The 15,851-nt window shown below is 43.6% G+C and overlaps 1 protein-coding gene across 50 annotated transcripts in view; it reads left to right on the top strand.

The window, feature by feature from the left end:
* Positions 1–15,851, top strand: part of CACNA1C (calcium voltage-gated channel subunit alpha1 C) — a 757,779-nt gene that overhangs the window by 553,461 nt on the left and 188,467 nt on the right. For 29 of the 50 annotated variants that reach the window (XM_045465322.1, XM_045465310.1, XM_045465313.1 and 26 more), the window contains exon 8: positions 9,111–9,214. In XM_045465322.1, coding sequence (XP_045321278.1) covers positions 9,111–9,214 — 104 coding nt within the window. Of the gene's footprint in view, positions 1–9,110; positions 9,215–9,517; positions 9,622–15,851 lie in introns of all 50 variants that reach the window. The other 21 variants (XM_045465309.1, XM_045465318.1, XM_045465311.1 and 18 more) reach the window with 1 other exon arrangement.

Genomic DNA, 15,851 nt, shown 5'->3' with positions numbered 1-15,851 from the left:
AAAGCTGATCAAATTTCCCAAGTGGCCCTTCTACCTTGGGTAGATCCCTCTGTCTAGCCAAGGACAGAAACATTCTTCTGCACATTGAGGTTTCTGCTATGGGCCATAGAACATATGATCATATGGAACTGTGCTTTGGAGCCTCATCACCTGAGCTTCAACCCTACGCCTTAAGTTGCTATAGGAATGACTTCTGTGGCAGCAAATTGAGGGCAGACTGGCAGTGGGTGGGTGGGTATGGGGCTGGGGGAATAGGTATAATTTACTTTGCTGATGGCCCTGATATATTTTTGTGATCTTCCTTCATCACTCCCTCCCTCTCCCCCACCATAAGTCATTGATACCCCACCAGCCAGATGTGACCCAAAGAAATAGTGTCATAATGACAGCCAGAGTGGGGAATGAGAAGAAGCACACAACTGCAACTACCAATTTTCAGCAGCTGTGTTGTGCTTTCTCCCCTGGGGTGTATGTGATAGAGCTCAAGCTGGGAACAGAGAAAGTGTCAGAGGTGAAGGAACAATCCCAGGCTCATGGGACATGCCTCTCTGATTTTCCCAGCACCTTCCCAAAAATGGCCATGTTGTGTGTGTGTGCATGTGCATGTGTGTATGTGTCTGCACACATACACACATGCACATGCATGTATGCTCCTTAAGCTGAAACAACTTCATACTTGGGTATTCGTGATGGAAGCACTTCCCAGCCCAATGCTCCTGCTTTCAGATAATTTCTCTAATTGCTTTGACCTTTCCATGGCCATTTCTTCCTTTCTTCCTTCTTCCTCTCTCTCCCTCTTACTTCTTCCCCTTCAGCCTTCCTCCTCCTTGCCTCTGGCCTGTATCTCTAAACCCACAGACTCCTAAGTCTTGATATATCTTGGTATAAAACATGGAGCTTTCTAATTCCCTCCAAGCCACTGAATGAGAAGTTCCAAAGTTAGGACCCAGTATCTACACTTTGGAAAGGCTTTCCAGGGAATTCTGATTCCCAAGCTGAAGTCTGAAAACCCCTAGAAATCTAACCTATTCAGTCTGCATGGTCCTGCTTTGATGCCACTGGATTTGAACCAGTCTAAGGAGCTATGGTTTCCATGGAAATTTGGGGAGTAGGGTCTTCCACTCGGAAAAAATGCATTTCCCTTCAAATGCAAGGGGCAAGTCTAGAGGATGTTGGAAGGAGCAACCAAGATTTTCAAGTACAGCAACGAATGGAAACCCCAGAGCCGGGTTCATTTTGAACTATAAAACACCTAGTTAGATATACCTAGGGAGAGAATTGGCCATTAAAGCACTAAAGAAGCAATTGATTCAATCACTGGATAAAGCTTGGGATGGAAGGCACCAGGAAGGTCACCAGTAGCAAATGGCAGACACCTGCTTCCTACCATGGATAATATCAAGTTTATTTCTCTTTTTCTGTGACATCCGTTATTCATCCCATTGTTATGATTTTGAAGAGTTAGTCGACTAAAAATATAAGATCAAACTGTAATATTTGAACAGTTCCTCAGCTGTTAAAGCTATTAGCCATACATTGGGCCAAGGCCCCAACTAGGTGAATGATTTGTTGAAACATTTATTTTACCAAGTCCGCAGATGACAGGGTAAGGGGTAGGAAACACTGGGGATTTGAAAATTAAGCCGAAACTCAGTCTGAGGTGTGGTTTCTTTGGGCAATGGCTTGTTAAGCCAAAGCCTCTTCATTTACTTTCAGGACATCCACCCTCTTTAAAAATGATGGGGAAAGGTGATCAAATAAAAAGTATCAGCCTTCTTTAGAAGCACTGAAGCACCAAAACCGAGGGAGGAATCCAATATTGTATGGCATTTACCATTGGTTTCCATTTCTATGTTCAGATTTTGTTTGCTTTTTTTTTCTAACAAAATACCCCTCGCCTTCTGCATATAATTCAAAACAACTTGTCTTATATGGTTTGAGTATGTGCCTTCCTGAAGATAGAAGAGACTGTTGAATCAAGATGATCTGCAGAATTCTTAGACATGATCAAGAACTAGGGTCAGTTTGAAATCCTGAATATTATCCCTTCCACGTTGTGGCCGAATCGCAATTAAGTAGCATAAACATCAACCAAGTGTCTGTTCAGTGCTGACTTTGTACTTGAGATAGCCACATGCTCTTGTGAAACAGAATAACATGGCCACTTACTCAGGGTTTAGAACATCTGGAGAGGACCACATGTAAGACTCGTGGGAAAAGGAAGCAGGAGTTAGAGTAGGCATCACCCAAGAATACACATTTCTAGCTCTTTCATAATCTAGATAACTGAATAATCCTTCATCAAGAGGATTCTGTTGATCTCTGCTCACTCAGTGCCCTCCTGATCCAAGGTCCCCAAGAGTATTACATACTGTGGAGCACAATAAAAACACTCTGGTCTAGGTTTTCCTGGACTCACACCCCAGCCCACCCTACCACCAACATACTGGGATCGCTTCTTTCTGACACCACCCATTGACCCCCCACACTTGGTTTCTCCAGGATCAGTTGTTTCATTGATCCTTAAAAAATAGAAATTGGACTTAAAATAGGATTAGAAAGAATACTTAGTGAGAAATCATATAAAGAAAAGATTTGTTAGAATCACAAATAGTGTCTTCTGTAATATCTGGGTTAGTTTGGACTCAGCAGGAGAACTTGGGAACAAAATTCTAATGTTTTAACCTTTCATAAGTCAGTTGTCAGCTCCACACTTTGTCTTGTCGTCCCACTTACATGTCTGGACATGCTGGCAAGATAATTCCTACTAAACTCTCTCTCTCTCTCTCTCTCTCTCTCTCTCTCTCTCACACACACACACACACACACACACACAGGCAGGTTGATTCAGGCTTTACCCTATTTTTCCCCACTCAATCTTTTCTTCAAAAAGCCACCTTTTTTCACTGCAGAATATAGAAAATGAGTCTCTGAAGGCATCAAGAAAGCAGAAATGAAGCTGAGCTCTATTGATGACCTAATAGTCATTCTAAATGAAGAGCTGAGAAAAAATCCTCAAGTAACCTAGAAACAGTATTCTGGGCTCTTTAACAGGTATCAGAGTAGAGAAAGTGGTAGGTCCTACTTAAGACCCTGCAGTTCTTAACTTTTAATCTGCTTCAGTGAAAGTGCTCCCCACTTAGTGCACATGCTGCTTTAAATAAAGAATGTCATTTAGTAAACTGGTGGTTTATAAGCATATCAAAAAGAAAATTAGCATCTCTCAAAGATATTATTTATTTAATTATTTGGTTTTATTTTCTTCATTTCACTGGCATTAGAGGAGTCCTTATTATTCAATAATTCCATTTAACAAACATTTATTGAGCATGTACTGTGTTCCCAGGACTGAGTAAGGACTTGGGTAGAGAGATGGGGAGATGTTCTGCCCTCAAGGAATTTAGGATCTGATTGAAGAGCTAAGGGACACACAAAGAAACATAACTTAGCAGCACAGGACAGTACACTCAGGGAGAGCAGAGAGAGTTCCACACTGGCACAGAGCACTTCAGGAAGAAAGTGGAATTTCACTGGCCTTGAGGCTCTTCCTCCTGGGAAAAGCAAGCTTTATAACATTTTGGGAGATTGGAGAGAACTGTGTTTTAGGTTCTCTCAACAGCTCACCTCAGCTGCCCCAATGTGTCTGAAAAGCCACCTACCTAGAGGTGCAGTCACAGGCATCGAACTCAACCCCACACCTAGTGGCTGCCCAGGACAAACATTTCTTCCTTTGGCTGTGAGCCAGCCTTCTCCTACACAGGTGTTCATACCTGGGGCCACCAGTCCACTCCTTACGCCCCCTCAACTTCCCCAGGATGTCAATGCATGATTCCAACTGAGTTCAGGGATTTTTTTTTTAATAGATCAAGGATTTAATTTTGTTGGCTTGCCTTTATTTCAGGAGGCTGTTGGTGTCTTTCTCCACATAATCCAGGCTTTTACTTGTGCCCTGAGGCATTCACGGGTTTTCCATGTACAATGATAAATAGGTGCAGGGGGTGGAAAGGAGTCAGGTAGTACCTGTTGTCTAACTTGCTACTCATTGACCTGTGGATGGGAACCCCATGTCCTCTAATGATTCTAGCAGCCATATCATCCTCTAATGATACTCTGTGCAAAGCACTGTGACTTTTATGGGTTTACACCTCCTGCCTTTGATGACAAGTGACAGACTTCTTGGCATTTGCTGAAACTACTTAGTCTTTTTAGATCCCCAGTGCCTATGCTACGAATCTGATAGGAGAAAATACCACAACTTGAAAACTCATGGAAATCAGCTAGGCTTCAAGCTGTAGCCTTGCACAGACTAGGGTCCAGGGGTTTTGTTCCTCCAATTTTTTCTTTCTGGGAAAAAATAAATGTTGGATTTGAAGGTCTAAGGTTGAAGTTGCCCTCAAGGAATTAAATGTTCTTTTCAAAAGGTTTTTCTGTATTTTTCATTCAATATCACCGTTGGTGTGTCTATGGATTCTGGGAATTATTTTAATAAGGTGTGTGTTTCAGCAAAGCCTGGTGTCATCCTGTTAGTCCTTGGGCCTGAAGGCCGCAATGGCTGCTTATGGTGGACATCAAGATGTCTAAATACATGCCTTCCTTACAAAAGTCACAAAGCTTCCTTTGTTATAGGCCTAAGAAACATATAGCTTTAATGGTTTGAGAAAACCCATCCTTTTTCACCTCTAAATAAGGGTGTCAGCAATCTGGGTCATTTTTAAAAAATATGTCTTTATTTATTCTCTCTCTTCTTAATAGCTCCATTCCAGCTGATTTAAGACATCAATCTCATCACTCCAGGCATTGCCCTACTTCAGAGACACCCAGCATTGTATGCTCTCTGCTCAGTCTGCCCCCAAAAGTAGGTGGCCTAGAATAAAGAAGAGAAAGCAAAAGAGAAGACAAGAAAGGGGTGCTTTCCTCTCAGGCCTGAGCCACACAGACCAGAGAATCACCCACTGGTGGCTGCTGAGCATTGCTGCCTGAGGAAGTGATGGGGTCTTAGGAACTTGTTAATCTCCCCACCTGTCCTCCTACCTCCTGCTCCTCACCTGCTATTCTGCATCCTAAACCTTTGAAAGAGAGAGAGACCAAACCAAAAGCATAGGACAAAAGAGAGGTAGGGATCCTGAGTCTCCTGAATATAGCCCTGGCTCTCTACGGGATATCTATAGGTCATGAAAATATCTATGAGTCATGAGGTTACCATAGGGATATCAATGGGATATCTATGGGTCATGAGGTTATTATGAGGATATCAATGAGGTATCTATGGCTCTTGAGGTTATAGGATATCAGTGAGAAATCTATGGGTCATGAGGATATCAATGAGATATCTATGGGTCATGATGTTATCTACAGATCATAATGTTATGAGGCTCTCTATGAGCTATCTGTGGACAACATGGTCTATAGCTCCATCTATCTGAAGTCCTTAATGATGCTGGAAGTCACTCCCCTTGTGACACAAAGGAAAGGACACCCAATCTGAATAAGGGCCCAAGGAAATTTCTAGGGTTCATGAGTTTGTTGATTTGTGAGAGATATGTGGCCTGGGGAACTGTGTTTTCTGTGAGGTTAAGTGTGCATAAATTTAGGGGTATGAGAAACCAGTCAGGAGAGATTTAATTCCAAGGAGGTTGGTTCAGTGCCAATCAGCCCTCACTCCCACTCACCATATGCCTGGGCTCCAGAGGCAGAATGAGAGTGTGAACTGCAGCAAACATGCCATTGCCTTCTGGAACTACTTGTTCCCCTCTGTCCTGAGGAAGGTGAGGAGATCTGAGATCCTGGGTGAAGCAGAAGAACTCTCTCAGAACAGGCCCCCTTGGGGAAAACTCTTCTAGGATTAGCACAGAGCAGTTGGTTGGTCAGAAACATGAATCCATGGGGTTGTATGCAAAGCACCATTGGTGCTTTTCTCAGGTGGGTCCACAGCTTCCATCAGCTTCCTGACCTGCCCACCCTTGCTAACTTAGGGAAGAGGAAGGGGCTCTGACTTTCATTGGCAGGACTTAATCTGAGAAAGGAAAAGCTAGGACACCTGAAGGGTTCATGGCCTTGAATCCACTTTCTATAAACACCTCCTGGCAGATGCCTTCTCCTATCTCAGGGCTGTTTTCAACCCCGTCGCTTTCACTGGCACAGAACATGGTGTCTTACACATAGTAGGCACTCATGAAATACTGTTAAACCAACGTGAACTCTAATGAGACCACTGCTAAGACTAGGGAATGGCTTATTTCACGGTCCCCCATAATAAAATGTGACATACAGACCCTGGGATCATACGGCCATCCTTACAATCATTATGTGGCCTGTGGTTGCCTAGCTCACTGTGGTGCCTGTGCCTTTCTCCTCCCTAACTTTATTTCACCAGTTCTGCCCCTTCCTGTATGACTGCCATATTCTTTTTCTCCTCCTGGGAGTGAGGGTAGTTATAGGTCTTTCCTCTGCTGGTTACTTTCTGGTTAAAGGAGGCTCCCAGGCTCCTTGTGAAAGGGGCACAGTCTGACACACACAGACTTTACTAACCTGTCTCTTATAGCAACTGCTGTTTTGCTAGATATTTTAGTATTCAGCCACTGGAAAAAGCCTCCATCCCAGAGCCTGGATGGCTTTTCAGCTGTGGGTTCTATTTTTGATAATTGCCAAGTTCCTAGGAAACCCACCATTCTGTCATAGGATCGCATGGCCTCTGGGCTTCGTTCCTGCTCCAGCACTCCTTCTGCCTTCAGTGACCCCATAGTGCAAGGTTTACCCACTCCTGCCTGGTTAGGCCCTTGCTAGCTTCTCTGAGCCTCATACAGCCACTCTTCCCTTTGAGCTTCTATAACCCTGCCTGTTTATTCCTACAACTGCATTTACCACCTCCAGTTGTAGTTGCCTTTTATTTATCTGTCCCCCATGCTAGCAAGGGCTTCCTATTTATAGCACAGTACCTGGCACATATCAAGTTCATTGATTCACTCAACATTTACTGAGTACCTGTCATGTGCAAGGCACTGTTTTCAGCACCAGTGAACAAACCAAATCATAACTGCCTGTCCTCATGGAGCTTACATTCCACATGGAAGACACACACATAATAAATATGTGTATATAAATGTATGATAAGTTATACAGTTAGAAAGTGATAAGTACTATGTGAAAAACAGCAGAGTATTTGGGAATGGGAATGCTCAAAAAATTCATGTTAAACCCAATTATGCAATGGTTGAGTGGACAAATATTGGGAACTCTTCTTTTGCTGAGTGAGTGACTCCGTTCAAACCAGTGATCCCCAAGCCCTTAACACGATTTTTGTACTCTGCACTATGGCTACATTTGGTAGATTCTTCTAACAAAAATATAGTAACCCCAGATACATAGTATTTGATTTGAAAAGAACATATAGGAATACAACACTTCAAACCAATCCAACTAGGTAGGTCTCCCAGAACTTCTCATTCTTTTCCACTCACAGCACACAGAGAACACAGTATTTGTCCAGCGTGATTAGGCACATGGATAAGGTTTCTTGGAGCCTGAGAAGCCCTGAGGGCTGAGGGCGGTACTATCCCAGCACACATGTGACTCATCTGAGGCACCTGGCTTTCGAATCACCTGGGTGACTAACATTCAGAGTTATGAGGTGTACCGATTTGGGGGGAATGGCCCAGGGATCTGCAATGGTAACAATTCTTCCAGATGATTCTGATGCTGGTGGTCTTCAGACCACACGTTCAAGAACATTGCCACGCAACAAAGCAGAGACAAATAGTGAATCACTATTTGTCGTGTCGCGTCCCTGTTTTTGAAGTTGGGAGTTATGGAGAATGGTGTAAATCAGTGGTTCTCAAACTTTAGTATACATCAGACTCACTGCAGGGCTTGTTGAAACATGGCTTTTTGGGTCCACCTGCAGAGTTTCAGGAAGGGGCCCAGGTATGTGCATTTCTAAGCAGGTGAGGGCCACACTCTGAGATCCACTAATTCATTCAGGAAGTTTTTGTATTAGGAATTTGGATTCCTGTAAGGGAATTTCACAAGGGCAAAGTTGTGGTTCATTTTAGGAAGATAAGACTAAATCCTGATTGGTCTAGCCAGAAAGCATCAAAAGAAGTAAATTTGAGAAACTAAATCAGAATAAATTTCCTGTTTGACAAAAATGCTGCTCTATCACCTTGCATCATGTTCACATGTACCCTCCAGCCAGTGATGTGCTGGTAAATGTTAACCACCAATTCTTAGGAGCAAAGGGGAGAAGGGGTCTGATCGGTGTCATTTGTGCATTTCTGCCCACCATGGTCAGCTTCAGGCTACCGTAGTGACATCACTGAACATGGAACTGGGAAGAGACACAGTGGCTTTCCAAAGCCTAGGGGAACAAGTTCCAGCACACCACTGCCTCCAGCTACTCCAGGGGTTTGCAGGCTTTCAGACTGTTTCCATGACCCTTGTTAGGTGTGGTCACAGTCTCCAGGCTACAGGCTCTTTCCATCTAGGAAATATGGTTGCAGGACTGGAACTGTTCTCTGAATACATAACTAAAACGACCATCTTTCCTGGGCTGTGGCCCATAGTGCTCGTGAAGCACTGGACTTTTGCCTCTAAATCCTGGGCCCAGATCAGGAAAGCCCCTTAGGAAGTTCTCTCCTTCCTCCCATCCTTGAAGATTCTGGATCTCTGGCTCCATCAGTAAGAGCTGAGGCACTCCTGACACCAAGGTTAGGGTACCCCCAGAGTGCAGTGAAGGATTTAATGCCATGTAAACCCAACTGAGGTAAAACCATCCTACACTGAAGAAATAGTTTTTTCAGGTGGCCCACCTTCTTAGACAAGTGAAAACATTGAAGGAAGCTTTGTGTTCCAGAAAATAAAACAACAGAGAGAGCCAGAAAAGCCTCCTCTTGAGGCAAAGCCTGCAAAGGGCCTTTGCAGGTCAGGTCAGGGTCATGAGGAAGTATTTTGAAGTATTTGTCATTGAGAGTGACAGTGGTAACCATGGACCCTGGTTTAGCCTCACAAGTCTCCAGTTCTGTTCACACCCTTCATGCCTGCCTCCTCACTTTAACTCATTCTGCTCTCTCTTTCCTGCTCTTTTCCTGCTCTCATTCTGCTCTTCATCTTTCCAGATGCAGGACGCTATGGGCTATGAGTTACCCTGGGTGTATTTTGTCAGTCTGGTCATCTTTGGATCCTTTTTCGTTCTAAATCTGGTTCTCGGTGTGTTGAGCGGGTAAGCTTACTGTTTCTATGTACTCTTTACAATGCAGCCGAGCAAGGTCCCAGGTCCCACTATATACATCACCAGGGTCCTCGGGGATGGGATCCTAACAGGCCAGGAAAACCAGAAAAAAAAGTCCCTGTTCAACCACAGATTCTGACCCATTGGCTGGGCAGGCTATTTGGCCTCTGATTTGGACCTAGAGGATCCCCAGGTCCCGGCACTGCTTGGGTCAGTGTCCAGGAGCTGGTGATGGGCACTTGGCCGTGCTCGGCTGCTGAGTGTGCCTCACTAACTATCATTCCATTCTTCCAGGTCAATGATGCCGTAGGAAGGGACTGGCCCTGGATCTATTTTGTTACACTTATCATCATAGGGTCATTTTTTGTACTTAACTTGGTTCTCGGTGTTCTTAGCGGGTAAGCAGGACCAAGGAAAAAGGTCTTGATTTTATTTATTTTATTTACTCTTTATGCTATTCCTGGCTTTATTCTTTTTTCTGGCTCTGATGAACCTGGGATAAGAGGCCACCTCAGGAGCCTTGAAGTGAATGTCCTTGGTCTGGCTGGACAGAGGATCAAATGTACAAGGATTAATCTGTTGGTTTGGGCTTCATGAGGAGATACCTAGACTCATCTGTCTCCTGCCAGCTCATGCAACCCCCTCCTACCCTCAAGTGGCTGTTCAGGTAGGCAGGATGCTTCTCCTTCTACCTGAGGAGTTGCATGGTGAGACCCTTGAGTCGAAAGGGTTTGGAAGCAGGGATTGCAGGGAAGATTCACAGACTGTGCTGCTAACACATGCAACAGACTTGCAAATAGGTACTTGCCTAATTACAGTTTGAGACAGGCTAACAGTAAAAATTTCAGATAGCTCTTATTCAGTACTAAATGGACTGGAGTAATAAGAGTTGAAAAATAAATAAACAAACAATTTTAAATAGAATATAAATAAACAAATACAAAATAAAAATAAAATTCCCTTTGATTCTAATTCATAGACTCAGCGGTCCATGTCTTGTATGTCCCTTTCTGGGTGGAAAAGGCAGTTAGCTGTTCAAAGCCATAGTTTATTTGAGAATAGAGGAGATGGAATATACTTTCCTTTAAGTTTATCTACGTGGCTACAAGTATAAAGTTTGCCTAATTTGGGCTTTCCTCTGATAAAGTTAAAAAGTGGTAGAAATAGCCTATGGTTGAGGCATCAAGCCACCTTGGGGATGGCCCCCTTGATACCACAGAGACTCACTGGGCATTTCTTCCATGTACCTTCTTCTTCACAAGTCCATGCCAGCCATGCCAAGGCCTAACACCAAAATGCTCCTGGTGACCTGCTCGTGGGTGACCCACTCTGCTGCCTTCGCTACATGGGGGTGGGGGACAATCTATTTCTGCCCTGCTCAAGACAGGTCAGCTGCTTCAAGTAGCCTTTCCTATGTCTCCAGGGACAATTAATGCTGGGACAAAGTCAGGCCTGATGGGAACAATTGCATTTCATTTTTACTAAGTACATAAACTGGGAACAGCTACTTCTGTCTCCTGCCATTGCCTAATGCATTGCAAGAGCATCAGGTGTAGTCTTTGGGATTTGGTGAAGGAAAGAATCTGCTTCCACCCTCACTTCTTGCCATGGTGGGTGGCCTGTTAGAGACTTTGATGACACCATGCCTTTTGCCAAGGTAAGGCCACACAGGAAACTAGTGTCTTCCATCAGGGGAAAAAATGATGAACAGGACAGCATAAGCCCCTGATTAGCTGCCTGGAAGGTGGAAAGGTTTTGATTTCTGTGTTCCAACACAAGAAAATGCCACTGTGTTTATATGTGAATCACCAAGGAAAGCATTAAAAAAATCCAACTTCATCATTCTCACCCAAGACAAATTTGAACACCCCAGCTCTGCACTTGTTAGATGCATAATGTTTGGTGACTTCACCCTTTTAAACCATCTGAAAAATGAAGATAATAATACCAACTCATAGGTTGATGTGATAATAGAGTGAGATCATTTGTGTAAAATACTTAGCATATAGTAAGTGCTCAATAATGGTGCTGTCATGACAATGATTATTGTTTACTTGGTGCCTATCATAACTGGAATTATTGAATAGAATCATCAACCTTTTCCTTTTAAAGATGAGGAAAGTGCACCCAGACGTAAGTGACTTGTGTGACATCATTATGCTTGTAAGTATCAGAACGAGGACCAGCACTCAGGCACAGCCTGGACCCCATCTTCTCATCGGTGTCTGTGGGATATACACTGAATGAACTTAAGCTGTAACACAAGCCAGAGCTCTGAACCTTTTAAAAAAATGATTCTACTTTCTTCCCCCAAAGATTAGGATTGATTCTAAGCAAGTGAAATTCTCCCCAGGAATCCAAAGTAGAGAATCAGCACTAGCCCATGAAGGCCCCTCATCAAGCAAAGTATCCACTCACAGTCATTCTTGGCTCCCCCAGGAAAGCTGTCTTCTTGGTGATATCAAAGCAGAGAAATCAAATGGCAACAGTTGCTGATGTGAGAGAAAAGTCGTTTTGAAGACCATGTCTTGGCCCAACTCATTCCCATTGAGATAGTGTGTGTACAAATACCTAGACCAAACCCTGGCACATAGTAATACTTCAAACATGAGTTGATTCTGAATAGGAACACTAAGGCTTTCAGACTTCAGAATCGGCTCTTGTGTAAATTGGTCTCTGTGGAATACCTTCCCCAGCATCTGCTCCCTGACCCAGAGTGGGAGTCTGCTCCTCACAGCTCCAAAACTGCTGAGGGAGAATCTCCCAAGTCTTCCTGGGCACATCCTCTGCCTAGTCAAAGAAGTGTCTGTGGAAAGGCATCTCCCCTTCTTGGTTTAAGGAGGCCTCCTAATCAGTCAAAAGGGCTGGCCACTCTGAATGGGTGGCCCTGAGTCCACTCAATGACAAAACCTGGAATCAGGCTCTTATTGGCTGACCACATGGTGGCAGTGGTTTCAGTTTTGAGTCACCATCTTGATCAAACAGGACAGTAATATAAAAGTCACCACAATAATACAACCAAAATCCCACTTATTCATCATTCAGACTTCTGATTAAGCCAACCTCCCAAAAGTATCCAAAAAACTCTCAGAGCTCCACAAAATTCACTGTCCCAATGATAACATGAACAGTAACCATCATTCTCCATGGCAGGCTCTATGCATGGAGCTGCATGTATATAGCTCATTCAGTGTTCACAAAAACCCTATGAGTTAGGTGTTACTTATAGCTCCATTTTATAGAGAATAAAATTGAGGCTCAGATGAGGAAATTTCACTTCAATTCTTACAGATGAAAATGGAGGATCCAGGGTTAAACCCAGCCAATGGGAATCCACAGCCTCTGCCCCTATCCTCCATGTTATACTGTCCCCAAACCCAGTTAACCAGTTAATCCTACATTCCTAAATCATAGTCAAGAAGCAGAGAGGTGAATAGCAGTAAGTGTAGTGAGGAGGGATGAGAGGAGCAGAGAGGAAGCAGAACCAACCCATAGGCTGGCTGCTGGAAACAGCCACTGGGAACAGAAAGAACCCCAACAAGAAGAACCCCTACACCCATCAGTTAGTGATTATATTATTTACAGTCCAACACAGTAGCTCATCCTCATAAATTATGTCCTTCAGTCACCAAAAAAAGTTAAATTGTGCTTGGACTATTCTGTTAAAGCAAGAAGGAAAGATGACACTCTATAAAGTAAAAAATAGAAATTTTGAGATTTTGGTCACCAGAGAGTTAGGCATCCTTTACCTAGAACCTTCACATATCTAGAGCATCTTCTTCCTCATGAAGCCAGATGGAGTCAGCGTAAAGAATATACATCTCATGGATTTTTTTTTCAAAATGGTTTAGTGTTCATTATCTATTGATCCTCACAAGCTTACAGGACTGGTATTACCACCAACAAGAATTGGATTATATTTGCTTTTCTCTCCAGAAATCTCTGTCTCCAGCCTACTAAAATTAAAGCAGTGACAGTGAGATTCCCAACATTGTACTTAAATTGTGGTCAGGTAGAAGTTCCTGGCCTCTGGAATCTGGTCACTCTTTGTTTTTAAGTGATTGCAGAGAACTTCAGACATGTGCTTTCAGTAGACAAAGAACTCAGGATCTCTTAGATGGAGAGCCATCCTGTCCCCTTTCCCACTGGGAAATGGGTGTGTCTCCCCGAAACAGCAGGGGTCTTGGTGGAGAGGCATTTTGCAACCTGATAGCATGCCTGGCCCATGGCACATAGTTAAGACACAATGTCTAGGCCCAGAAAGAAGCAAGAGAAATGCCAGGACATGCATTCTTTGTGGGTGAAAGCAGAAGAGATAGCAACATCTATAGTCATTTTCATTTTCTGTATAGTTATGCTTTATGAGGTCACCATGAACATTGAGTTAATGAATACTAAACCATTACTCTTAGGAGAAATACAGGGCTAGGATCATGTGAGTCTATAGTCACAAGATTTTTGTCAAATAACCAATACATAACCTTATTTTATGTGTGTTTCTGTTTAAAGGCATCTTATTTAATATATATTGTTGATTCATTAACATTGTGCTCATGGCACTATCACTGATGCCTTAATGGAGCTTATCTAACACATGTACTTTTTCTGTAAAGCACATCACAGCCTTCTTGCACTAAGGAACACTAGACAGCACTTCAGCATTGTGTTTGGGGGCTATTTTTAACAGAAAAACCACCAATAAAAAGTGCAGAAATGTGAAAAACATGGCACTAAAGAGACCATAAAAAGTACACTTGTTTACAGTATAAGAGCTGAAACAAAGGCAGAGTGTTGCCTTGTTTAACCTCAGCTAGGAGTGTGATTCCAGTTTTACCCCATGCTGCACATATCTACATATGACCACAATGGCACACAAATATCAATTTGGGAGTTACAAATAAGTTTTAGCAAGTAGGCAAATTCGCAAATACAGAATCTATGAATAATGAGAATCGACTATATTGATCATGAGAGGGCCTAGAGCCCCACCAAGCCCTCTGTATTGATTGGATTTTCCACATGCACCTCCCTCTGTGTGCTTTACATTACTGAATACTGGCCCCAGCTCTCTATTCCACCTCTCACTTTTCACATCGGCCATTGCTGTGAAGAGCTGTGCTCCTGCCTTATAACAAATGCCATGGCTATGGCTGATTGTCTGGCCAGCTCTGGTCCCTGGGCCCAGCACAGCCCATCAGGCTGGGGCTTCATGTTTTCATTAGTTCAGTCCCCAGAGCAGGCACATGGCTAGCATCCAGGCAAGGAGATAAAGCGGACCAGAAAATCCCTTACTGCGTGGGATCTGGAGAGAGAAACTGTGACTCACCTTCCATCCAGCCACAAGCCTAGTTATACCCCTCACACTATAGGAGCCAAAGGGAGCCAGAAGGACTTCAGATCCAGTCCTGCCTCTTCTCCATTCCCTTCACACCCCCAATACAACCTCATGGATATTTATGTAAGTTCCCCAGAGTCTTGGAGTATGGATGATGAACTTTCATTCCATGGGGCAAATGCTGTAACATAAGACTGGATCGATTGTCCCTACTCCAGTTTGATTCCAACCCCGTTCTCCTGACTCCAGAAGGATGGGTAGTTGTCTTGTAACTACAACTTGAGACCTCTGCAAAATAATCCAAAAGAGCTAAAGTGAACCCATAACTATTAAGTCACCTTACAACTCCAAACCCATTCCACAGAAAAGGAATGGAGAATGCAAATGTATGAGGGCATAATGATAGTCCAGAGAAGGGTCCTGGAAGCACAGCTATTGGAGTGGATTTGCATGGGGAAGGAACTACCATATGAGGTGACCATCTCTAAAGAACACGCCTACAGCCCAGGTGGTATGCCCAGATATAGGGGGCATATCCATGCTCATCCGCAACAGCAAAAGGAGGGAGGGAACAAAGCAAGGCAAAGCTTCCATCTTCATTTTGAGCTGTCAATCTGGTTGCTTTTCCCTGGCATTAAACTTCCTTGGAAGAAAATAAGGTACTGCCAGTTGGCAGGAAGCCGGAGAAAGAGCAAGTTCAATCCAATTAGAACTGGATTCAATCAAATTTAAGAAGAAAATTCCATCCAAAGCAGAGCATCATTAAGACAGCAGTTCAAGAAAACTCGTTAGCTTGAGAGCCCCCGCATCTCCCAATTAAAAAATTCCCTAGACCACTCCTTGTCCTAACCCCATTTCACCATAAAAATAGTGAATGCTAAAAATCTGTATGCTCTGAGGCCACATAAGCAAAATGCAAATACTAAATAGATAGTGGATGTGGTGACAGAGGCACCTCTACAGGACTGAATGGATTCAGGCCCTGAGCTTTTGTCCCTCTATGATTTGTTGCTGTGCCCCTCCTTCCAAGGTGCCTTTCCTTAGCGTGGCTTGTGCCTTCAAGGTGATTGCTACAGCCTCCTGCCCTGAACTAGGCCTTTACTTGTAAGAGAAGGAAGAATCAGGTCTCTGTGAACTAACCAAGATGCCCAGTACATGTCATACATACACACACCACCACCACCACCACCACCACCACCACCAAGGGCCCCATTTCCCATTGACTAAATATCAAAGACGAAAATGCTCCTATAGTCCTATTTTGAAAGAAAAGGCATTAAGAGTTCGGAACTA

The sequence above is a fragment of the Leopardus geoffroyi genome, chromosome B4 (assembly GCF_018350155.1).
Source record: "Leopardus geoffroyi isolate Oge1 chromosome B4, O.geoffroyi_Oge1_pat1.0, whole genome shotgun sequence".
Classification (NCBI taxonomy): Eukaryota; Metazoa; Chordata; class Mammalia; order Carnivora; family Felidae; genus Leopardus; species Leopardus geoffroyi.
The sequence above is the reverse complement of the archived record's forward strand: the minus strand, read 5'-3'. Positions and strand labels throughout refer to the sequence as shown.